Source organism: Cucumis sativus, chromosome 6 (genome assembly GCF_000004075.3).
Source record: "Cucumis sativus cultivar 9930 chromosome 6, Cucumber_9930_V3, whole genome shotgun sequence".
NCBI classification, from domain to species: Eukaryota; Viridiplantae; Streptophyta; class Magnoliopsida; order Cucurbitales; family Cucurbitaceae; genus Cucumis; species Cucumis sativus.
Window position 1 is genome coordinate 27,286,484 of NC_026660.2, and position 23,869 is coordinate 27,310,352.

The following is a 23,869-nucleotide window of genomic DNA, read 5'->3' on the forward strand; positions in this document are numbered from 1 at the left end:
TTTTATTTTTCCCTATATGCTTTTGTTTGCTTTAACTTTATATCAAAAAGTCCTCCATCATCAAAAGTGTTTCCCTTTCTTTTTCTTCTTCACAAAGTATTACTCATCAAAAGATTCCCATTCATTGCATTAACAATCCTCCCTCCCCCACATTTATGAACAAACTTGTTTCATAACATTTGTATTATGTATCTAATTACTAAATCATGTTCTTTCCTTTTAAGAATATTTCATATCTCAACGAATACATGGATTCTCTTAATCACGTTTTTAATACCATTTAAAAAAAAAAACAATAAAATGATATTATATTTTTTGCATGCTCAAGTGAGTTATGAAAAAAGCTTTTCTCATCCACGTAAGTACACCGTCAATCATCATGTTTTTCTTCTTAGTGTAAAGTAGTTTTTTCTTTAAGAATCTACGTTGCATTTTTTTATATAAAAAGAAAATATAGAATGATTTTTTATTTACGTTAATTTAAAACAAAATTTTATTCTTTATTTAACCTGGCTAAAAGAAGAGAATACGATAATAAACAAGTATAACACAGTTTTTTTTATTATTGTCTTTTTTGTCATCTCTTGTATGAACATCTTAGCTAGGCAAGGATATTTTTATTGATAAAGTCAAACATAATGATATACTTTTTTCTTTCATATACCACTTTATAGATATCATGACAATAACATAACATAATAGAAAATAATGATGATCAAGTTAATTATAATAATGAAGAATCCATTTAATTATATAAATTGATGTAGTGAATTCAATAATCATTTATGGAATATGAAAGTAAAGTAAATTTCTTCTTTTGTGTTTAAAAAATAATAATGAGAAGATTGGTTGGTGGATGAGATTTATGAAGATAAACTTTGCCTTATTAGGTAAAATCTCATTTTCTTTTAGGTTCCAATCTCAAAGCTGATTGGACATTTTCTTTTTCTTTTTTGCTAATCTGACCTGGATTTATCATAAATCAAAATTATTCATGCCACTGCTTTTGCTTTCATGTCCCTTTACTTCCTTTATTTACTTGTTCATCTTAACTTATTAAATAAGTTATAAATGTTAACACTATTCTCTATAGTACAATATATCATGTGTGTATTTATTTTTTAGATTTGTATTTAATGGGTTATTCAATCATTTGTCTATTTAGAGGTTTTAACACATTTGAAATTTTTAAAAATCAATTAATATTTCACTCACCAATTTAAAATCAAGAGTATAGCAAAATTTCAAATTTTATGAACGATAATGATGATATTTATCAATAATAAATCTAAAATTTTACTATATTTTATAATTTATTATCTAGAAAAAAATAGATTATTGAAACTAAATTTGTAAAATCAAAAGATGGGACAATAATTAAGCACAAGACTTACAAATTTAGGGCTAACTTTGTGATGTATTATTTTTTGAAGTAATATAAATATGTGGTTTAAAAGAAAGGCTGAGACTCTTTATGCTAAAAGAATATGTCTTTTATATGCTAAAGGAAAAAATAAGAATGCAAATTAACTTTTGGGGAAATTTTGGTGTATAATATATTTTCCATTTAATCTAAAATTAAAAATGGTACGGTCTTACAAGTGATTCCTAAATTAGCTGTTATTGTAATATGTTCTCTACAAAACAATTGTTCTAAAAAATATTAGGTTCTTTTTTATTTTCAATAATTAAAAAAAAAAACCGATATCAAATTTTAAGACCGGAGAACAATGTTGTCGATGAATTTTTAATTTTGACTTTTTTTTTAAGATTTGTTTTTAATCTACAAAGATGTATTTTCAATATCGATATTTTATTGTTCTTAAAAAATTTAGGACCTGTTGTTCTAAATTAAAAAAAAAAAAAACATGAAATGAAATATTTTAATTATTTTTATATATAGAGAAGTTTAAAATAATTAAATTATCTAATATAAAACGAGAGATTGTTGCAATACAATGTCACCAACGTTCATATGGAAAAAACTATTATTTACTTAATATAAAACTATAAAATAACATTTCAAGCTAAAAGAAGCGTAAACCACTCAAGATATAAAGAATCGAAGGATAATAGACTTTCGATAACAATGGTCAAATTACCATCTCATTCTTTATTCCAACAATAAAGAAGTAAGATCTAAAAATAACAAGGATCTTTAACTAAGATGGTCTAAAATGATATATTGTATTACAAAATTGATATAAATTTCTCAAAAATTTTAGAAATGTCCTAAATTGACTAATATTTTACATAAATATATGGTCTAAATGACCAATTTACCCATCTTTATTATTAATAATATATTTTAAAAAATGAAAAATAAAAGTGGATCATGATTAAGATTTGCATTTATCAGATATCTTATGAAAATATGGTAAACAATTAATTTTATTATGGTAATATTATAATAAAAATTGTGTCTTAATTATTTTTCTTTTGGCGATTTTGTTAGCAAATTTTTCCCTACTGATGTCTTCTCACTTTCAAATTTATCTCTCCATCCATTGTTTATTTCGTTTGACATTGTTTTTCATACATCCACATAATTATAGTATATTTTAATTAGTTGTTATCTGGTATATGTAATGTTGAGAAAAATTGAATATGTTTGTGATGTATAAACTTTTATTAAAGAATTGAAGGTTCAGGGAACTGTATGAAAGTGTTTGAATGAAAAATTGGTTTATAAATAGTATATATAAAATAATACATGATATATTCAAATAAGAGAACCACAGGAGGACCCTTAATTAGACATAAGTTTAGAAGTTGGCCACATCTACGAGGATTTAAAATTTCAACGACTTTCTTAGACATATTTATTTGTTATTTTATAAATTTCGAAAGCTTGAAAGTTAAGAAATGAGAAAAAGGATATTTTCATTTTTCAAACGGTAACATAAAATATAAGAATATTAATCATGTGTGTGTGTGTGTGTGAAGGAGAGCATTAATGGGAGGCACCACCGTCAATGGTAGGTGGAGAGCTGGACGCCACCGTACATTTTGTTGCTTCTTTCCGGTTTTTGTTTGGTGGCCGACAATGGAGCAGGCTTTTCCATTCCACTCTTTGGGCCTTATTAAGGCCCATTTCCTTCTCTGGCCCAATAAACGACCTTAAAGGCCCATTTCTATTACGTGTCACCATGTTTTTAATTTACATATATGTTTTGTTAATTCTTCATTAGTTTAGCTTAGGAATAAAATATAAATTTCAAACCTAATTTTTGTTTTTTTATGCTATTTTTAAAAATGTCTATTAAAAAACGTGCACTTCTAATGAGGACACTTTCAAGCCAAAATATTCATTATCAATATTATTCAACAAATAACTAAAGTCGTGAAAAGAGGACACTTTAAGCCAAGAGGAAAATGAAATAAACCAAGAACAACCCCATTGGGTTTTTGTATGCATTATGTTAAATGGAGGAAAGAAAATTTAAAATATATACTTTACCTTCAAATGAGAACATCACATTTTATCTTTAAAATCTCAACTGTGCATATTAAATAAAAGAAGAAAAAAAATATATCAGATTCGCATTTAATGTCAGAGGAAATTCATATATATATATAAAAAATCTTTCTCAAACACATTTGAAAATCTATATCATATACAATGGATTGAAATTTGAAATTAAAATCAAATTCTAATTTTACTTCTATAAATGGCTAAATCCAATTTCACGTTTTTCATATCACCTCTTATCGGGTTACCTTCATTTTGTTTCTTTTTTATTCTTTCTAAATACAAGTTCACAGTTTTTTTTTTTATTCTAACATTCTCCTTTTATTTATTCATAAGAGTTTAATTTTTATTCTCCTTATTCATTAAGAAAAGTTTAATTGTGTTGTCACCTTCTCTTTTCCATGAGGTATCCCCTCCTTTGCTCTCTCCAACTTTCATTTTTTTTCTACAAATTTTGTTGTGGCATTCATATATTTTTTAAAAACCTTTGTTAATAGTAACCTAAAGAGAACATTGTGATGAGATTATCAAAATAATAAAATACTTTAGTTTAAATCAAAATAATTTGGTTTCCAAAAAAATAATAATAATAAAATAAAAGATCATAAAGTCGACCAAATCAAAATGTTAGTATGACTCATGCACATTTAATCACATTTTTTTATGTTTATCCAATATATACTGTACAAGCAAATAAATAGATAACAAAAAAAAAAAAAAGTTAAACAAATAAGGAAACGTTAATTGATTGATACATAGATCCAAAACAAAGAAAAACAAAACCACCATCCCGATTTTAGGGAGTATCCAATCAACATGCTGGAAGTCAGGACTGGAACTCAAACAAACATGACCATTTTTGTCTTCAATTTTGTGAAACTAAAAGCAGTTTGATTTGATGACAAACCACAACAAAATTGGGTTTCATAGGTGAAGAGTAATAACATTTAGAACCAAACCAAGACAGTTCGATTCAGATTATTCATCACCATTCTTTTTTTTTCCATTGATCTTCAAGTTGTTCTTAATCATTCTTATCTATTCAACAGAAATAACACATCGATTCTTGAATAAAAAGCAATCAATTCAGTCACAAAATCCGATGTCTTTGTGACCTCCACCTTAGTTTCATTTCTTATCTTTTTGGATCATATGGGCTCCAATTCTTCTTTCTGTAGTGTATATAATTGTTAAGAACATAAACATTGATCGGAGAAGAAGATACCATCAAAATGGAGATGACAATGGTGGGTTTGGATGGAGGAGCCACTACTGGAACTCATAACAAAGTCAATAAATATGCTTTGGCATGTGCTATTGTTGGCTCCATTATATCTATCATCTTTGGTTATGGTAAGTTCTTCTTTCTTTTCTATCACTCTGAAGAAGAAGAACATAAATGTTTAATGAATTGTACCTGAACATTCAATTATGCAGATACGGGTGTTATGAGTGGAGCAATGATATTCATTAAAGAAGAGATGAAAATCAATGATGTTCAAGTGGAAGTTCTAGCCGGAATTTTGAACCTGTGCGCACTGGTGGGATCGTTGACGGCAGGAAGAACCTCCGACATAATTGGTCGCCGGTACACGATTGTTTTAGCATCGGTGATCTTCATGATTGGCGCTTCTCTGATGGGGTACGGCCCAAACTACGCAATCTTGATGGTCGGGAGGTGTATAACCGGCGTTGGAGTTGGTTTTGCGTTAATGATTGCCCCTGTATACGCTGCAGAAATTTCAGCTCCATCATCGAGAGGATTTCTCACTTCTTTACCAGAGTTCTGCATTAGCTTCGGCATTTTGACGGGCTATGTCTCAAATTACTGCTTCGGAAAAATGGGTGCGAAAATTGGCTGGAGACTGATGCTCGGAGTTGCGGCAATTCCCTCCCTCTTCTTAGCTCTCGGAGTTTTGAGAATGCCGGAATCTCCCCGGTGGTTGGTGTTGCAGGGACGACTGAAAGACGCCAGAGAAGTTCTGTCGAAAGTGTCGAATACAGAGGAAGAAGCAGTGGTTCGATTCAGAGACATTAAACTCGCGGCTGGAGTCCCCGAAGATTGTGAGCAGGACGTCGTGAAAATGCACCGAAAAACTCACGGCGAGGGGGTATGGAAAGAGCTATTGTCTCCAACGGTCACCGTGCGTTGGATTCTGGCGGCGGCGATTGGGCTGCATTTCTTCCAACACGCTACAGGTATTGAAGCGGTTGTATTATATAGCCCTAGAATTTTCAAGAAAGCCGGGATCACAAGCAAGGACAAGCTGTTGCTGGCGACTGTCGGTGTTGGAGTGATCAAAACGTCGTTCATCCTCGTCGCCACGTTCTTACTTGACAAAGTCGGAAGAAGGCGGATACTATTCACAAGCATAGCGGGGATGGCGGTTGCACACTCAATGTTAGGATTTGGTTTAACGATGGTGGAAGATTCAAATGGGGGATTGCCTTGGGCGTTAATTCTCAGCATAATCTCCGTTTATATGTACGTGGCCTTATACTCGATTGGAATGGCGCCGGTTACATGGGTATACAGTACTGAAATCTTTCCGTTGAAATTGAGGGCACAAGGACTGAGTATCGGGGTTGCGGTGAACAGATTGATGAATGCAGCTATTTCGACGAGTTTCATTTCGATCTACGAAGCTATTACAATCGGTGGGACTTTCTTCATGTTCGCGGGAATCTCTGTAATCGCTCTAATTTACTTCTATTTCTTCTTGCCGGAGACGAAAGGGAAGTCGTTGGAAGAGATTGAAAAGTTATTCGGCCCTCCTTTATCTAGGGAAGACGATAGAGCAAGAGACGACGTGTAGTTTTGAAGCCACACAAAGAAGTAAACGACATGTAGGCCAACTGAAAGAATGTCGGTCCTTAACTATGTAATTTGAGAATTGTAAATTAAGACAGATTTCTCAAACTATGATCGTTTAATCTTTACTCGGCAATATTTCAATCAAATATGGCTTTTACCACACGTGTTTGTGTTTTTTTCAAATCTTTTATTTTCTTTCTTAAAATTACCTCTAAAATGCTTCTAGTTATTAAAAATCAATTTAAATCCTAATCAACAATACATGATGAAATTATTTTAGGCATGTGTTTTTAAATATTTCAAAACCAAACTCATGTTTTTAAATTTTTTATGAATTTGTGATTTTTCTAATAATTTTTTCATGCACGTATTGGATTAAAATGAACCTTCTCCATAACTCTTGAGAGAAATGGTGGGGAAGAAAGTGGTTCAAAAATTAGGGATGAGGGTTTAAAATCTATTGGTCTTTGATACCATACTTTATACTTTTGACGTTTTGTGAAATGTATGGGTCAATATGCTAACTTAATGTATACTTTTTCCTCACTTCTAGTATATTATTTGACCGAGTTAGTCATTGAAGCTAGTAGTTGGAATGTTATGTGAATAATAAAGTTAGTTGCTTGAGTGGACCATTGGAGTTGGGAGCTAAAGATGGTTGTCGCATAAGTTTAATTGTTATATGTGATATTTGAGACAGTTTGTTGCTTGATGTGAATGTTGGTATTTGGTCATTAGGGTTTGATTGTTCATCCAAATTGATCATTAAAAATGAATTTTGTTTAACTTCATCGAGAGAGCAGGAGTTGGATGTTTGAGTTAGTCATCAAATTTGGTTATTGAAGTAAAAGTTAGCCACAAAAACTAGTAGGGTGAAGTGCGTATAAAAAAGTGGAAATATTACACGACAGTGTAGCCATTAAGAACACCAAAAAGGATAGGATGGTAAAATTATTTTAAAGTTAGTAGATCAAACATTTAAATGATAATATTTATCGACCTAATCGAGTTCATATTGGTGAACCAAAAGCCCTTAGTCCAATAAAAACACAATTTTTAAAATTATAATTTAAAGTCTAAGGTTTAAAATGTAGAAGTATTATTTGTTTGATGAATATGTGTGTTTTTAAGTTTAGGACTAAAAATTAATTTTACCTTGAATTTATTTATGGAGTTTGAAAGTGGGAATTTTATTTTATTTTAATGGAAAACTAAGGAGGAGAAGGAAAAGTATTATATATAATGCTTTATTTATTTTAGCCCTACTAACCTGTTTGGAAAGAAGAAATCCTTCTTCTTCTTCTCGTTCCTTCCTGAGCGCCGTCTCCCCCCTTCACCCCTCTACGTTTTCATCTTCTCAGGCGCCAACTTCCCGTCGCCCATCTCCATCCAAGCGTCGATCCTCACCCGCACGTCAGTCGCGCCCTCTCCTCTATCACGCACGCTGTCCGCCGCCGCCAGTATCATTCGTGCCGCGGTCCTCCTGAGTTTCTCTTTACCGTCTGTGGGTCTCGGGCTGCCGTGAGTTGTCGCTGGAATCTCAGTATTTGCGTCTTTTTGGTGGTAAGGCTTGATGTTTTGCGGGATTTGTTGAGTTTTACCCAATAATCAATAAGTTTTAAAATCCTGCCAATCCCTACTACTCTGTGTTAATCAGACGCCGTTGTTAAGTTTATTTATTTATTAATTACCTATTTCTTTTGTAGATTCTTGTTGTAGCCAAATTCTACAAAAATTCTATGTGTTCCTACCTTTTGATTAACGAATATAATAGATTTTCTCTGAATTGTTCTGAACGTTTTTATTTTGGAGAAGTAAAATTTTCGACACGCAGATATCATTTCAGATATCATTTCATTTTTTATTCAAACCAAATCGTGGCGAGCAAGGGGCTAGAATTTGGCTTAGATTCATTTTTTTAAAACCCATTTTTGCGAATTTATATTAACTTTATATTAAAAACTTTAGGATTTAACTGGTGTTGGTTGGTTCATCTTTGTTAGGAGTATATACCATGGCTGCAGAAACAGGATTGTTTTCTGTTCAACAGACCATTGGCACTGTCTTATGTTGCAAATGTGGAATTCCCATGGCACCAAATGCTGCCAATATGTGTGTCAAGTGCTTGTGTTCTGAAGTTGACATCACGGAAGGTTTACAGAAGCAATTGACTATCATGCATTGTCCGGATTGCGAGAGTTACTTGCAGCCACCCCGAACTTGGATTAAAGCACAATTAGAATCAAAGGAACTATTGACATTCTGTATCAAAAGGTTAAGAAATTTGAATAAAGTTAAACTGGTGCATGCTGAATTTGTTTGGACTGAACCCCATTCCAAAAGGATCAAGGTCAAGTTGAAAGTTCAGAAAGAAGTCTTACAAGGAGCAATTTTGGAACAGTCCTACGTTGCGGAGTATGTTGTACAGGATCACTTGTGTGAGTCTTGCTCAAGGATCCAGGCTAATCCTGATCAATGGGTGGCGTCTGTTCAACTTAGGCAACATGTTCCTCACCGCCGTACCTTTTTCTTCTTGGAGCAATTGATATTGAAGCATGGTGCTGCTGCCAGTGCCATAAGGATCAAGCAGATGGATCAAGGTATTGATTTTTTCTTTTCTAATAGGAGTCATGGTGTAAAGTTTGTGGAATTTGTTGGAAAGGTTGCTCCAATCAGGAGCCGTCATGATAAACAACTTGTTTCACATGATCCTAAGAGTAACATTCACAACCATAAGCACACTTTCTCTGTTGAAATATCCCCAATATGCCGTGAGGATTTGATATGCTTGCCTCCTAAAGTTGCTGTTAGTTTAGGCAATCTTGGTCCTCTTGTAATTTGCACCAAAGTTACAAATGCTATTGCTTTACTTGATCCATTCACATTAAGGCACTGCTTCTTGGATGCTGATCAGTATTGGAGAACATCCTTTAGGTCTCTACTTACTAGCAGGCAACTTGTGGAATATGTTGTATTGGACATAGAAAATGTTTCTACTGAAGTCAATGTTGCTGGTTCCAAGTATATGTTGGCCTATGCCCAAGTAGCTCGTGTATCAGATTTTGGAAGGAATGACACGATGTTCTCCATAAAAACCCATCTAGGTCACATCTTGAACCCTGGGGATTATGCTCTTGGTTATGATCTTTATGGAGCCAATAGTAATGATATGGAGCTAGAAAAATACAAGGGTCTTGAGCTTCCAGAAGCGATCTTAATCAAGAAGAGTTATGAAGAAAAACGTCAGAGAAAGCATGGAAAGCCTCGATCATGGAAGCTCAAATCTCTTTCTATGGATGTTGATGATAAAACTAAAGTAGATGAAAATAAGATGAACTCCGAGTACGAACAATTTTTGAGAGATTTGGAGGAGAATCCAGATTTGAGGTTCAACATATCATTGTACCGAAATAGAGAATACCAACCATCTGAAATTACTGATGGGGAAGATGGACCTTCAGTACCACTTGAAGAGTTGCTTGCTGATCTTGATTTAAGTGAAGGGGAGGGAGATGATGCCATGAACGAGTAAGTAGTGCCATGCAGTGCTCGATTTTCTTCGTTAGAAATGTGGGGTTGGATGGAAAGTCTGTAATTTAATTGTTCGAATTATGCTTATTTTGGCCCACGCAACAAGGAGTTGAAAAGGTGTGCTATTGCTTGTATTTTCATACCTATAGCATCTCTGGTCTTTTCTAGTTTGTTTACAAGAAGTTACAAATTTATTATCAACAAATTTTTGTTTTCTTATCTAGAAGGTGATTTTTGAGCGATTATCTCCTCTCTACTGGACGGCCCAAAGTGAATAAAATTTCTCTGTCGTTTTTTACCTCTTCAAACCAATTTTAAAATTGAGCCTTGAATATAAAATCTTGTGTAGAAGATGTTATAAATTATCTCCTAATACTTGGTTTTTTGGAAGATTCATCAATAGAAATCATACCACACTATTTCCAATCAATTTACTAACTAGACTTAACTTTCATCAATGATTTAGTATGTTAATTTAGGTACTGTTTTTAAACCGATGATTTTGCAATACTTATATGAACTTACTGTGATTAAGCCAATTACTCGGAGTTACATACAAAAAACCAAAATTCCTGAAGTAATTGCACGATGGAGAGACAAGGGAGTCGTTTTGGACCATGAATATCTTATTACTTTTCTTACTATAATTACTATTTCTTACCATTTTTACTTGTTTTTTACATTATTATATCGTTTTTAAGATACTACTTTTGTTATAATAATTACTATTTCTTATAATTTTTACTTTTTTTTACCTTATATCGTTTTTAAAATTATTTGCTACAATGTTTACCATTATTTTTTAAACATTATTTTTTACTCTTAAACTAATATAATCTAAGTCCATGCATTTGCCATTCATAAATCAACCCTTAAACCTAACAAGGCCAAGAATTTAGGGGGAAACACATTAGGGGAAATACATTAAATTAAAATTAATCCTTAGATCTTCTCAGGTTTGCCTAAATTTTAATAGGTCCCTAAATTTAGTAGCATTTTTTCTTTGTATGTTCAACCACTCTAAAGTTTATACCATACATTGATATAAATGAAGGAGTTAACATACATCTGAAAATATTTATTGGACAAAAACTAAAAAAATTTAAATGCTAAAATGGCAATTTGGCAGATATGATTAGGTATATTTTGAAATAGAATAAATATTAAATTACTATTCTAGTCTACACTTTCATCATTTTTTAAATTATTACGTTTGAATATATTCAGAAAATATATTTTTCTTGCCTAAAAGTTAAGTTTGAGTGATTTAATATAAGATTTATTAAAGACTAAAATACATAAAACTAAATTTAAAACTTTATTAAATATATAGGAACTAAAATTTGATGATTGAAAGCAAAAGAATGAGGCAAAATTACGAATACGAAAAAGAATCACTATATCGCTCTCTCGTTGGTCTCTATTATTTTTTTACTTACAAATCACTATTGTTGATCAGTCTCGTATTTATTCTGTGCGGATGGCGGTGTTGGAGAATATGACACGAAGGAAGAGAAAAAGAAGTAAAAGGAGAAAGACGTGGGAAGGAGAAGAGGGGAAAAAAAAGCAATACCCAACTTCAGATGGACATTTCACATTTTAAAAAAGAAATGAGTTGGTATATAAATAGACAGGGAGGAGGAAGGATGTATTTGAATGACATAACATAATAAACCAAAGAGCAATGGCATGGCTATAACCCACAAGAGAACTACAAGCAAGGAGAGCCTTTGAGATTTATCCATCAATTTCCATTTTCCATTTATTCCCCACATTTCCCCCTTCTTCTCTTTCCTTGGATCGCAATACCCAACAATCATGAGACGTCTTTGTCCCAACATCGACCGAGACGACGGCCTCGAAACCATTCTCGAGGTCCCAATCCCTGAAGAAATGTTCACCAGTATGGGCAGCAACGTCACTCTCCGTTGGCAAAACATGTCCACTTGGATGAAAGCTCAAACCTCCGACAAATGGTCTTCTCCCATCATCGCTAATCGCTTCAACGAGCTTCGGTTTCTCCTCTACCTCGTCGGATCTCCTCTCATCCCTCTTCAAGTCCAGTTAGGGCACTCTGTTCATCGCCCCGTCAGAGATTGTTCCATTGTAAGATTTCCCCCCCTCACGATTGTTTATTCCCTTGATTTTGATTGATTCGATATTGGACCATGATTGTTGCATTGAATTATATGTATATGTAGGAGGCTTCGACTGCGAAGTATATTGTGCAACAGTATATAGCCGCGACGGGAGGGCCGGCGGCGTTGAATTCGGTGCAGAGTATGTGTGTGACGGGGCAAGTTAAGATTAAGGCGTCGGATTTTCATTTGTCGGATGAGAGTATTGAGGTGAAGAAGAGTACGGAAGAGATCGGAGGGTTTGTGCTTTGGCAGAAGAATCCGGATCTATGGTGTTTGGAGCTTGTGGTTTCTGGTTGTAAGGTTATTTGTGGTTCTAATGGGAAGCTTTCATGGCGACATTCTTCTAATAATCAGCAATCTCCCATCTCCACTGGCCCTCCTAGACCTTTACGCCGATTCCTTCAGGTTTCATCCATTATTTTTTATTTTTCATTTTATCAAATTCTCTCACACAAAATTTTATTACACGACCGTTAAAAATACAACAGAATTCAGATAAGAGTAAAGCTTCAAATTTGTCAAACACTTATTAAATGCAAAACTGCTAGACATTTTTTTCCGATTGTGGTTGGACGTTAATGAGAATAATTTGGGGTTGGGGCAGGGTTTAGACCCAAGAGCAACAGCCAACCTATTCATAGACGCAATGTGCATCGGCGAGAAGCTAATCAACGACGAAGACTGCTTCATTCTAAAGCTGGAAACAAGCCCCGCAATTCGTGAAGCACAGAGCGGCCCTAATTACGAGATAATCCACCACACAATTTGGGGTTATTTTAGCCAACGCTCCGGTCTTCTCATTCAATTCGAAGACTCTCGGCTCCTACGGATGCGAACCAAAAGCGACGAAGATGTCTTCTGGGAGACCAGCACCGAGTCCGTTATGGAAACCTACCGTTACGTTGACGGCGTTAACATAGCTCACAGTGGTAAGACCAACGTCACAGTTTTCAGATACGGCGAACATTCTGCTAATCACAAGAGGGAGATGGAGGAGACTTGGAAGATTGAAGAAGTTGATTTTAATATATGGGGTTTGACCATGGAGAGCTTTCTTCCACCTCCTGGCGCCGCCGTCTTGCAATTGCATGACGCTTCTTAATCGCTTCTCATGGTTTCGGTTTCTTTTCTCTGTTCTGCATGTATATACACACAGTTTATAATTTGTCCATTTTGATATTTGATATTTGAGGAAATTTTTTAAAAAAAGTTATAGTTAATGCCATTTTTTGGGGATAATATTAATTCCCCTCTATTGCTTTTTAAAAACTTAGATTGAGAGAAACAAAAAAAAAAAAGTTAGATAAGTTTATATGTATGTGAAGGAATATATATATGAATTCAGCCTCTAAGTTTAGAAGGTATAAATCATTCATAATTATGTTTGTTTAAATTGTAATTTTAATGGGTACAATTACTATTAGCTAAATTGATATCATTCACATCGTACAATGTAAACTATACCAATGATTTAACGGTATTCACCTTAAATATAATTTTAATTACTTTCGGCCAATTATTGGCTTCATTGGCAACTGTAGTGCTTACCTTTATAGTTTTGACTTATAGACTTTTGACTATTAAGGACATTTTTCAGTTAAGTAATTTAAAGGCTAAACTTCTACTTCAACTATAATTATATAGATAAACTTGTGCTCTTACTAAAAAATTCTAAATTTGCCATACGTCACAATATAATTGGGTTTCGAGTTCTTAAGAACATCCTTTTATCCAATAAAAATAAACAAAAAAATGCAAAGGAACACCTCACTAGTCCAAAGGGTTTGTTGATGTGGAACATTTTCTACTTAAAGGAGTCATGGTCTATCCAACTAGTGATAATTGAGATTAAATATCTAATTCATAATGTACGGGAACACTCATGTCTCACCACTATTTCAAACTATGTATCAATTTAATTACTACACAAGTATTCGTTTATATATATATATATATATATATATATATATATATATATATGTTACTTACAATAAAAATTCATGTATGAACATATATAATTTTGAAACTTCAAACATACGTTTTATAGTAAAGAACTTTCTTCTTTTAACGTCTACTAAACAACGAAATATAAAGATCAAATATCTTATTAACTGTTAAAACAAAAAAGTGATTTGAATCAAAATGACGTAACTTTACATTGGTGGTCTAAACAAGTATAAACCATATATTCCATGATATTATTAAAACTTTAAAACATAAAACATAAAACATTGGAACAAATATTCGAGTTAATTGGAAAATATGAATAGTTTTTGAAAGAAAATGAGAAAAAAGAAAGTTGTTTAGAAACAAATTAGGGTAGATGAGTGGTCTTTATTTCTTACTTCTTTTTTATATATATAATTATATTTTTATTTTAGTATTTACATTCTCAAATATTACTTTTTCTGGTGAAATTTATTGATAGGTTCTAAAATATTATATTCTTAATTTTACTTTCCAAAGAACCCTTCGACGTAATTTTATTACAATTTTGTGATATTAATTAAATGTAAATGAAATAATGAATTACACGTGGCGACCCACAATATAATATTTTGATAGATCAAGAAGAACCCTCTCTGTTTCTATCTGAAGTGAGAGAAGAAACTCTCTTCTCCGTCCAAATCTGGTTCTACCTTCTACCTTCGATTCTGTGAGAAAAAAAGCGAGGCCAAAAATTCCTCAATTCTTTATACAATCGATTTCTAGGGCTCTGATTTGAGTATTTTGATTTTGACTTTTGCTTCTTTCCCTTTTTGCTTCTTTATTGTCGTTGATCGATATGAAGGACGACGATGTCCTTCCAACGACGATAGCGAGTGCCGGGAAGAAAGAGAGCTCGGTTTCGAGTTTATTCGGCAAAGGACGCTACAAGTTCTGGGCATTGGCTGCCATTTTGTTGCTTGCATTTTGGTCTATGTTCACCGGTACCGTCTCTCTTCGGTGGTCAGCCGGTAATCTCAACGGCCTATCAGATGATATCGATTTTAGCATCCATGACGATCTCGATGTGCTTGTTAGTCTATTTCTCTCTCTTTATTTGTATCTATTCTTGATTTCTCAGTCAGATCTTGATCGAATTTTACATGTCGATTTTATGGTTTTCTTCTGAATGGTTGGTTTCGAAATTTAGGAGATGGAGGAAAGGGAGAAGATAGTGAAGCACATGTGGGATGTTTATACAAATAATCGCCGGATCAGGTTACCGCGTTTCTGGCAAGAGGCATTCGAGGCTGCGTATGAGGACCTGACTAGTGAAGTGCCTGGTGATAGAGAGGCTGCAATTTCTGAGATCGCTCGAATGTCCGTGCACTCTGTTGTTCTTGATACGCCCTCGGACCAATCCACGGTTAGTTATTTTCTCTCTGATGCTTACGTTTTAATACCCCCTGATCATACTTATGTTCTTAGCATATGAAATGGGGTATGTATCTAGGGCATTCTATAGAATATAATTGCAAAACAGGAACAGTTGTTGGTTTAGGGGTTTTTATTTCTTCCGTTTCCAAGTATGAGTGTTGGGATTATTTTAATCATTAGGTGGGAAGTTACGTTAAAACTAAATGCTAATGGTTTGGCCTCCCTCTTCCCAGTCCCCACATCTTACTTTGATGGCCGTTATATTCTTCACAATTCATCTGAGATTGTACTTTTTTGAGATAACTGAGATTACATGGGACCAGATGTTGGTTTTTAGCAATCCTTCCCTTATCGTATGTAGGTGGGGGTTGAGTTTCGGTTACAATTGCAGATTTGTAGTTGAACTTATATGAAGCTAGGAAATGATACAAGTAATGTTTAACATGATACCCAATGTTAATATTGCTTGGGGGAATATTCTTGAAGGTGACATGCAAGCAAGGTGCTAGGAGGGAGATGGATTCCTAGTACTTCCTATGTGTTTTGTAGTTTCCATTGTACTTTCACTTTTTTGAACTGTAGCACATTAATCTTTAGAAAAGTGAACCAGTGACTATTAAGTTCACCCCTGTGTTTCCATTTGATGAATAGGATCCTAAACTTGGCTCTTGATGTTGTTGCCTGTTCAAAAAGTTGGCAATTTTGAAAACACTTCAATCGGTTTAGATATTTTCCCATAAGTCAATAGTAAAACTGAGTTTTCTTTTACCATCTTTATTGCAAGTTCCCAAAGGGAAAAAATTGGTGTTCTTTGCCAATCGCTTGGTATATTGTAGCTTATGACTTCATGAGATGTACTAGGGAGGAATCACTGACATGTCTGTTTTGCAACTGGTTTTTACCTGCTTGCCACTCCGCCTCCCTCCCTAACCAAGTGTGGATGGCCATTCAGTTTTCATTCTCGTTTAGCTGCCTGATAAAGATTTATAGCTGTCTCAAATGGAAAACTGTAGTTTGTTATTAAACGATCACTAGCTTATAAAGATAGGGAGGTTTATTATCCTCCATACCATCCTGCAGCCTAAAAAGGAATTAAGTTTTTAGTCTTTTTCTGCCAACATAGAATTATGTTTTAGCGATGCAATATGGAGATTTGTAAAAGTTGAGGTTATTTTGTGCTTGCTCTGCTACCTGATTTAGAATTATCAGAGCTGACATTTTATTATCGTTATCACTAGAGCTGCCTGGTAAAGAATTTTATTGGTCTAGGACTTTCAAATAGGAAGCTAATGCTTTTTAAGAACTGCGAGCTTTTTTTGTCCTCTATGAAAGTTTGGAGCCTAAATGTGAAGTGCTTTTAGAGGTTTGATCTAAAAGTTTAGGTTAACTAGTACTCGAGCAGTCTTATCCAAAAAAACCAGTACTCGAACAGATTGTTTTTTTGAAACTTGATTATTTATTTTGGAACCAAAAACAGGTTTTGCAAGTCCATTATATTTTAATGGAAAACTACATCTATTCGAAACACAAAACAGGCATTGACTGGATTTTTTGTTCTCGGAAGTCAAAACTATACTATTAAGCTCACTCTAAAATGGTTCTCAAGAATCTCCAATGTCTTATTGATGCCTGGGCATTGGTTTGTTAATGATCGATGGAGAGAATTTGATGTGTTCAACCCCCTGGTTGAATAGGCTGCAAAAACCAACAAAGCAATCCTACTTCTGATAAAATTTTCCAGGAGTGTTGGAAAATTATAAATTCTTGGTGACAGAATTTACTACAGTTGGATGTAGAACGTGTCTACATTATTAGTATATTTGATCTTTAACTGATAAGCTTAATCCTATCCTCTAATTCATTATAGAAACTATTGCTATAGCCAAGTTACCACATACCCCATATTTCCACATATTCTTACACATGCAAAGGTGATAATTAGTTGCGATCGACTAGGATGCACCCCCCACTATTCCTTTTGTGCCAATGAGTCTTTTGTCTCATTTCTTTCCGTTAATTTTTGTCTACATTTTGTTTTAGCATTATCAAAAGACCTAAAAGAAACCTGTCCTCTGAGGAGGTGCTGAATCTGTACTACTTGGAAAAATTTTCAATTTTCCTTTCTCGTCTAACCTATATGCTCTGTACGTTTCTTATATTTATTATCAGGCTGCACGAGAGTTCACAAAGAGGCAGAAAATAGCAGATAAAAGCAGGCAGGCAGCTACGAAAACTTGGAGTAAGCTGTGACATGGATGATCCAAGGTTCGGGGCCTCTCTATTCTGCCTTTTCTGCCATTAGATTGCTGTCTGAAGTTTGTAGGAGGCAGTGATTGGCAAATCTATATTCTTTAAAATTTTGATATTTTTTCCCCTTTGCTTTTACACTATTGCAAGATGGGTCAAACAGCCTTTTTGCCTAGAATGTTAGAATGATATTTGTTAATGTTATTTATAAAGGTTAAAATCAATTTTTGAATGTCTCATATTCGACCATTTTTAATTTCTAAAAAGGTAGAAGAGGATCCATAAAATGTACTTTTCCAATCCATGGTTTTGCAATTTTTTTTTTATAGTTTTATTTGCATTTCTTTGATTATTGCTTTGGATAACTTCAAATATCGATGTTGTCGTCAAAGTATCTATATGAATGTCACATGTGATAGAATTATGAAAAGATTGAAACACGCAGAGATTGTTTCATGAACATCGCTATTAAAATTAACAAATTTCATTTACTCGTTAAGGTTTTGTTTATGATTCTATTACCATCATCTTGTTACTTCTAATACTACCATGGCTTTTCCTACCATTTGCATCCCTGAGGATTATCTATTTACATCTGTTCTATAGGCTGTACATATGTGTCCTGGAGACAAGAAAAAAACTATTTGATATAGAATTGAATTGTGTATCTAAAATAATATTTAACTTTCAATTAGATAAAAACATATGTACTATTTATTTTTAAACTGAGCTAAAAGGTTATTTGACTTGTTGAACAAGGTTTTATAACGCTTGTCTAAAAAAAATGAAAAAGTGATCTTCTTCACATGGCTCTCAACTCTTTAGTTACTTCCATACTTTCTCTAAATCCCTTTTATCATTTTACTTTTGGCAATGACGATAATGAACAAAGTTGTTTCTTCTTCTTGAACATGTAGAGATCTTTTCATACACCAAACAAATAGATCTATCGGAAGCAAGAATGAGAAGGGCAGCCAAAAAGAGAAAAAAAAAAACAGACCATTTGAGAATATAGTTTTGTGATGCTTGCAAGGGTCAAATTTTACGGTTTATAGAAAATTGTTCTACTCCTATTTATTGAATGTTACATCATGTTTTAAAAACTAAAACGAAAGCCATATTAATGTACGGTTCATCAAAATTTTCGTCTATAAATATTAATGCTAAAGTAATAATTAATTCATAAATAATGACACAATTTTCATTTTTTTTACAAAAATTGAGGAGATATTTGTTTATCTAAAAAGAAAACCCGAAGAAGGTGAAGTGTTCTTTAACCTAAAAACGGGTACAAAAAGTATAAATTGTAGTCCATATTTCTTGTTCAAATTCGATTGAGCTACTGATTATCTGATCACTACCAAACAAACGATACTTGAATCCGAAACCCCAGCTGCACTGTAACGACGTCAATGAAGTGCCCCTACTGCTCGGCGGCACAGGGGCGGTGCGTCACCTCCAGCACCGGCAAGTCCATCACAGAATGCATTTCCTGCGGCCGCGTTGTCGAAGAGCGACAATTCCAGCCCCATCACCTCTTCCACCTTCGCGCTCAAGATAATCCCCTTTGTCTCGTCACCTCCGACCTCCCCACCCCTCCCGTCCACCACCAGAACGATCAGGTTTTGGATCCTTTCGAGCCCACCGGCTTCATTACAGCCTTCTCCACTTGGTCCTTGGAGCACAATCCACTCTTCTTCCGCTCCTGCTTCTCCTTCTCCGGCCACCTTGCGGAGCTCGAGCGTACCCTAGAGTCTACCTCGTCATCCAATTTGCCGTCCTCGTCTACGGTCGTGGTCGATAACCTTAGGGCTTATATGCAGATTATCGATGTAGCTTCTCTTTTGGGGTTGGATTACTATATTTCCGAGCACGCGTTTAAGTTGTTTAGAGATTGTTGTTCGGCTACTTGTTTAAGGAACCGAAGCGTTGAGGCGCTTGCCACTGCTGCCCTTGTCCAGGCTATTAGAGAGGCCCAGGAGCCCCGAACCCTTCAGGTCTTTATTTCACTCTCTATATGTGCATTTCTGGTTGTTGCTTGATTCTTGGTTTTGTTATTATATGTTTTGAGATACTCGCATTATGTTCAAGTCAATATACACGCTATGACTTTCAATTTCAATCCTTTTGCAATACATCTTTCTGAATTTCTTTACAAAAGTTCATAACTACCCAACATATTTACTCGCATTTCAGAATTACTATGGCTTGTTCTACATATTGGGTCAATTGTTATCCTTCATTATTATTTTGGACTTTGGAGGGCTTAATCTTCTTGGGATAAAATGTAAAATTTTGAACCTCGAATATCTATCTGTACAAGGCCCTTTCTGCACTTTAAATTCGGAGTGGCGTCTTCTACTAATTGTGTTTTTGAGCTATGTTTTGTCATACCTTACTTTATTACTAATACGACATCTGTGGTGCATACTGTGAGTATAACAGGAAATCTCCATTGCAGCGAATGTACCGCAAAAAGAGATAGGGAAGTACATCAAGATTTTGGGAGAAGCTTTGCAATTAAGTCAACCCATCAACAGCAATTCCATATCAGTTCATATGCCAAGGTTCTGCACGCTTCTCCAACTCAATAAATCTGCACAGGTACTTCGTTAAGACACATTGATTGGTACGCATGGACAATTTTCATGTTGAAAAGATGATTTGTATGGACTGTAGATAGTTGGTTCTGTTCAATATGATCAAAACTTGTATGGCTTCAGAAAATAGAAAAGTACTGTTTCTGATCGAAGGAAAAATGACGGAAATCAAACTTTTCTGTCGTAGGGTTCTCAAATAGTCAAATGTTCTGCCTAAAAAGCATTATGGTTTTACATTACTTTTATGTTCTGCCAGTGATATAAGGTTGATGAGGAATTATAGGATCTTCAATTCTTCATGGGTAAATTTAGACGGCTAGAGGATGTTTGGGAGAAGTACACGACAATAAAAATGACAGTACACCCTCCCACCTAACAAAACCAAGAAAGTTCTGAAGTAGCCCTTCATTAAGTTTTAAAAAATTTCGCACCAGTGTGAAGTGTCTATTGATCCCTTTAAAACCCAGAGCATTTTGCTTCTGAGGTTGTAGTAACTTGCAATGTGCTTTTGATAAATCCCAAGTGGAGTACTTCTCTGTTATCTTCTTTAGCTTAGAGTGGATTAATCTCTTATCTGCCCCTTGTTTTTCCGTATTCACCGAGAGTGGAACTAGTTATTTCTTATCTTATGATTTAAATTCCCATAACGTAATTCTTTTCTATAGGACCTATAGATTCACATTTTCAATAACCGTAGAAATCATGTTTTCTTTTTTAAAAAATAAAATCAAACATGAAAGCGATGTGTTGAGTTTTCACAATTTATCTTATTTTGAATGTAATATGCCAAAACAGATCAATTTTAAATTGCTCATGTGGTTGTTCTAGTAAAATGCTACTGGACCACTGACATTGGTAGTTCTTCTTAACAATGGATATGGTAATAACGATCCTTAACTTTCCCTCCTAAAAATTCCAAGCATGTAGTAAAATGTAACTTATTATTTTCCCTCTATCATGTTTGTTAACAACTATGAATTTCAGGAACTGGCAACTCACATAGGGGAAGTTGTCATCAACAAATGCTTCTGCACTCGCAGGAATCCCATTAGCATCTCAGCTGCTGCAATATACTTAGCTTGCCAATTAGAAGACAAGCGTAAGACGCAAGCAGAAATTTGTAAGGTTACAGGTCTCACTGAAGTCACCCTCCGGAAAGTTTACAAGGAGCTACTAGAAAATTGGGATGATTTGCTTCCGTCTAATTATACTCCTGCTGTTCCTCCAGAAAGGGCATTTCCCACAACTGTAATTGCTTCAGGCCGTTCTGCAGCTCCTAAAATTGATGCATTTGAAGGGGCTTCTTTAGAGAAAGACAAGCCAATAGAGACTAAACCTAATATATCCACCGAGATCTCAGAAATGAGTCATCCATCCAGAGTCAAGGAAGATAGTGAGAGTAAATTTGTATCCCATGGGATGTACAACCCTGTAACTAACAAATCGTCAACTTTCTCTCAACCACACCCTCCTAAAGGGAATTCTGTTGCAGGTTTTGTTGGGAAGAAGAGTCAAACTGCTGATACCCAGGGAATGGATATTGTTAAGGATCACTCCAACAGCCAACAGTAAGACCAGAAGGTGGATGAACCTTGATGTATACAGTCCATGACGTAGCTATCGGTTTTCTGTATTGTGTACAACCTGCAGAGTCCTAACCAGCCGCTTATCAGTTCAAGGGAACGAAATGATGTCGAAATGGAAGAAAATTGATGCTACATATAGGTTCATAGTAGTGTTCTGATAGAAGCAACATTTTCTTACTTTTATTTAGGAGAACAACCCTCTGTTTTTTTTAGTACAACAAGGGCAAGAGTTGGAGATTCAACTTCCAAACCTCTACTCTAATGGAAAGAACCAACCTCTTTTTGAAGCTAATAGACTCGAAGCTCCCATGTATGGCCTCAGAAATTCAGTTATCAAAGAGAATGCTCCTTTACCACGAGGATTAAGGTACGTATGTATGATTAACAGTAACACGAAACGAAGTTTTGGTTTAAAACCCTTATCCATTACACACGATTGTTCTCCTATTTTACATGTCTGAACTGCCAACCATCTAGATTTGCCTGTATGTTCGCATCCGAGTTACAACAGAGTAACAATCTGTAGACTCCAAATTTCAGATTATGATTATTTATTCTTAATTCCCGATATTAAGGAAAACCGTTGGTTCAGATTTTAATCCAATATTTGTGATATTCCTTGGATGGATAAGGTGGAAAGTCTTTACTGAACCACTACTTCTCACTTTCTCTCTCTCACACACACACGCGCGAGAGAGAGACTAGGGAAGTTGGGGAAGATGCTACTATCATCATCTTCTTTACTGCAATCATTGCCGGTTAATCGTCCGAATTTAGCATGTAAACCGGCGAATCCACGGACGGGTGTGAAGGTTCAGGCCATGGCAAAGGAAGGAAGCGAGAGCGAAGGGGGCATTGCAGAGACGGTGGCTATAGCCGGTGGGTTAGTGGCGACCCCAGTGATCGGTTGGTCGCTGTATACCCTGAAGACAACTGGGTGCGGGCTACCGCCGGGGCCAGGTGGGTCACTCGGCGCACTGGAAGGCGTTAGCTACTTGGCGGTGGTGGGAATCGTGGGTTGGTCTCTGTACACGAAGACGAAAACTGGATCGGGTCTGCCCAACGGCCCTTTCGGGCTATTGGGCGCCGTGGAAGGTCTGTCCTACTTGAGCTTGTTGGCCATCTTGGTCGTTTTTGGGTTGCAGTACTTGGACCAAGGCTACATCCCCGGACCTCTTCCGGCCGATCAGTGCTTTGGTTGACGATTCTTCTATCCTGTGATTTATGTGGATGTTGTTTCTCCGAACGTGTTGTAAATCGTAGGGTCTCTGTTTGGTTTTATTTTCTTTATTTTCTGTTTACCGTATCGTTGCAATTCTGCGTAGAACCTGCCCTGTTCTGTTGGATGAAATGGTTTAGTCGAAATCATTTGCTTTGCTTTGGGGTCCGATACTCATTATGATTAAGCCAGCCGGTCGAGTAACGAATTCTTTCTCTTTCTTTTTTCTTCTTTGGTTTTTGGTTTTCAAAAATTGCCCCTATTTCATTCTTATTTTCTTACATTAGTTTGCACTTTTTAAAAAACAAAAATCAAGTATTTAAAATCTACAGTTTTTAATAAATTTGTTGCCTTATCATTAGCAATCGCCTTCTTCTTTTTCATGTATAAGTAAAGTGGAATTATTTCACTATAGTTATTAATTTATCTTTTAGAATTTTCATTTAGTTTCTGGATGGGGGTTGGAATGGGAATGGGGATGGATCGAACTTTCAATCCCATAGTTGCAACATGGGTCAGTTGTAGCATGGGTTTTTTCCTTTAAGGTTGAAGTTTTAAATCTAAACTCAAATTAATTTGTCTGTATTTTCTACTACAAGGTAAGAATAATATCAGCTTAATTCTTGAGGTTTTAGTAATTTTGTAAACATGTCAAGTTGCACAATTTTTGTGATATCATTTAAAAATCATCATATGAGATTTTAGGAAATAAAATTATGAATCAGTTTACATCTTATGTAATTCAACAACTCAAATTTGATACATACACAAACTTCAAAATTTTGAATCAACAAAATGCACCATTCGAAATGATGCATAGACCGATTTGTATTCAGAATCTAATTTGATTTTGTAAAGAATTTAATTGATACCAATATAATGTCCATTGTTTACA

General features: G+C 34.8%; 6 protein-coding genes and 1 long non-coding RNA gene across 7 annotated transcripts; 6 read left to right on the forward strand and 1 right to left on the reverse strand.

The window, feature by feature from the left end:
• Positions 1-4,202: 4,202 nt before the first annotated feature.
• LOC116404771 lies at positions 4,203-5,138 on the reverse strand. The gene is made up of 2 exons (XR_004217847.1): positions 5,002-5,138; positions 4,203-4,852 (listed from the first exon to the last, which is right to left on the reverse strand). It is a non-coding gene; the product is annotated as an uncharacterized LOC116404771 (long non-coding RNA).
• LOC105436030 (probable polyol transporter 6) lies at positions 4,669-6,447 on the forward strand. The gene is made up of 2 exons (XM_011660189.2): positions 4,669-4,825; positions 4,910-6,447. Exons 1-2 carry the CDS (start codon positions 4,705-4,707, stop codon positions 6,286-6,288), a joined length of 1,500 nt encoding a protein of 499 aa, XP_011658491.1. The 5' UTR covers positions 4,669-4,704; the 3' UTR covers positions 6,289-6,447.
• Positions 6,448-7,536: 1,089 nt separating this feature from the next.
• Positions 7,537-10,063, forward strand: LOC101217835 (60S ribosomal export protein NMD3). The gene is made up of 2 exons (XM_004143456.3): positions 7,537-7,850; positions 8,291-10,063. The coding sequence occupies exon 2, from the start codon at positions 8,302-8,304 to the stop codon at positions 9,817-9,819; it is 1,518 nt and encodes a 505-aa protein (XP_004143504.1). The 5' UTR covers positions 7,537-7,850; positions 8,291-8,301; the 3' UTR covers positions 9,820-10,063.
• Positions 10,064-11,300: 1,237 nt separating this feature from the next.
• Positions 11,301-13,337, forward strand: LOC105435932. The gene is made up of 3 exons (XM_011659704.2): positions 11,301-11,924; positions 12,020-12,364; positions 12,564-13,337. Exons 1-3 carry the CDS (start codon positions 11,637-11,639, stop codon positions 13,059-13,061), a joined length of 1,131 nt encoding a protein of 376 aa, XP_011658006.1. The 5' UTR covers positions 11,301-11,636; the 3' UTR covers positions 13,062-13,337.
• Positions 13,338-14,520: 1,183 nt separating this feature from the next.
• Positions 14,521-17,818, forward strand: LOC101216891. Its single transcript, XM_011659705.2, has 3 exons — positions 14,521-14,978; positions 15,096-15,311; positions 17,492-17,818. Exons 1-3 carry the CDS (start codon positions 14,745-14,747, stop codon positions 17,570-17,572), a joined length of 531 nt encoding a protein of 176 aa, XP_011658007.1. The 5' UTR covers positions 14,521-14,744; the 3' UTR covers positions 17,573-17,818.
• Positions 17,819-18,775: 957 nt separating this feature from the next.
• On the forward strand, positions 18,776-23,131 carry LOC101217129 (plant-specific TFIIB-related protein 1). Its single transcript, XM_004143533.3, has 3 exons — positions 18,776-19,566; positions 20,015-20,173; positions 21,154-23,131. Exons 1-3 carry the CDS (start codon positions 18,982-18,984, stop codon positions 21,739-21,741), a joined length of 1,332 nt encoding a protein of 443 aa, XP_004143581.1. The 5' UTR covers positions 18,776-18,981; the 3' UTR covers positions 21,742-23,131.
• On the forward strand, positions 21,827-23,148 carry LOC101218070 (hypothetical protein). Its single transcript, XM_031888195.1, has 2 exons — positions 21,827-22,122; positions 22,388-23,148. The coding sequence occupies exon 2, from the start codon at positions 22,475-22,477 to the stop codon at positions 22,955-22,957; it is 483 nt and encodes a 160-aa protein (XP_031744055.1). The 5' UTR covers positions 21,827-22,122; positions 22,388-22,474; the 3' UTR covers positions 22,958-23,148.
• The last annotated feature ends 721 nt before the right edge of the window (positions 23,149-23,869 follow it).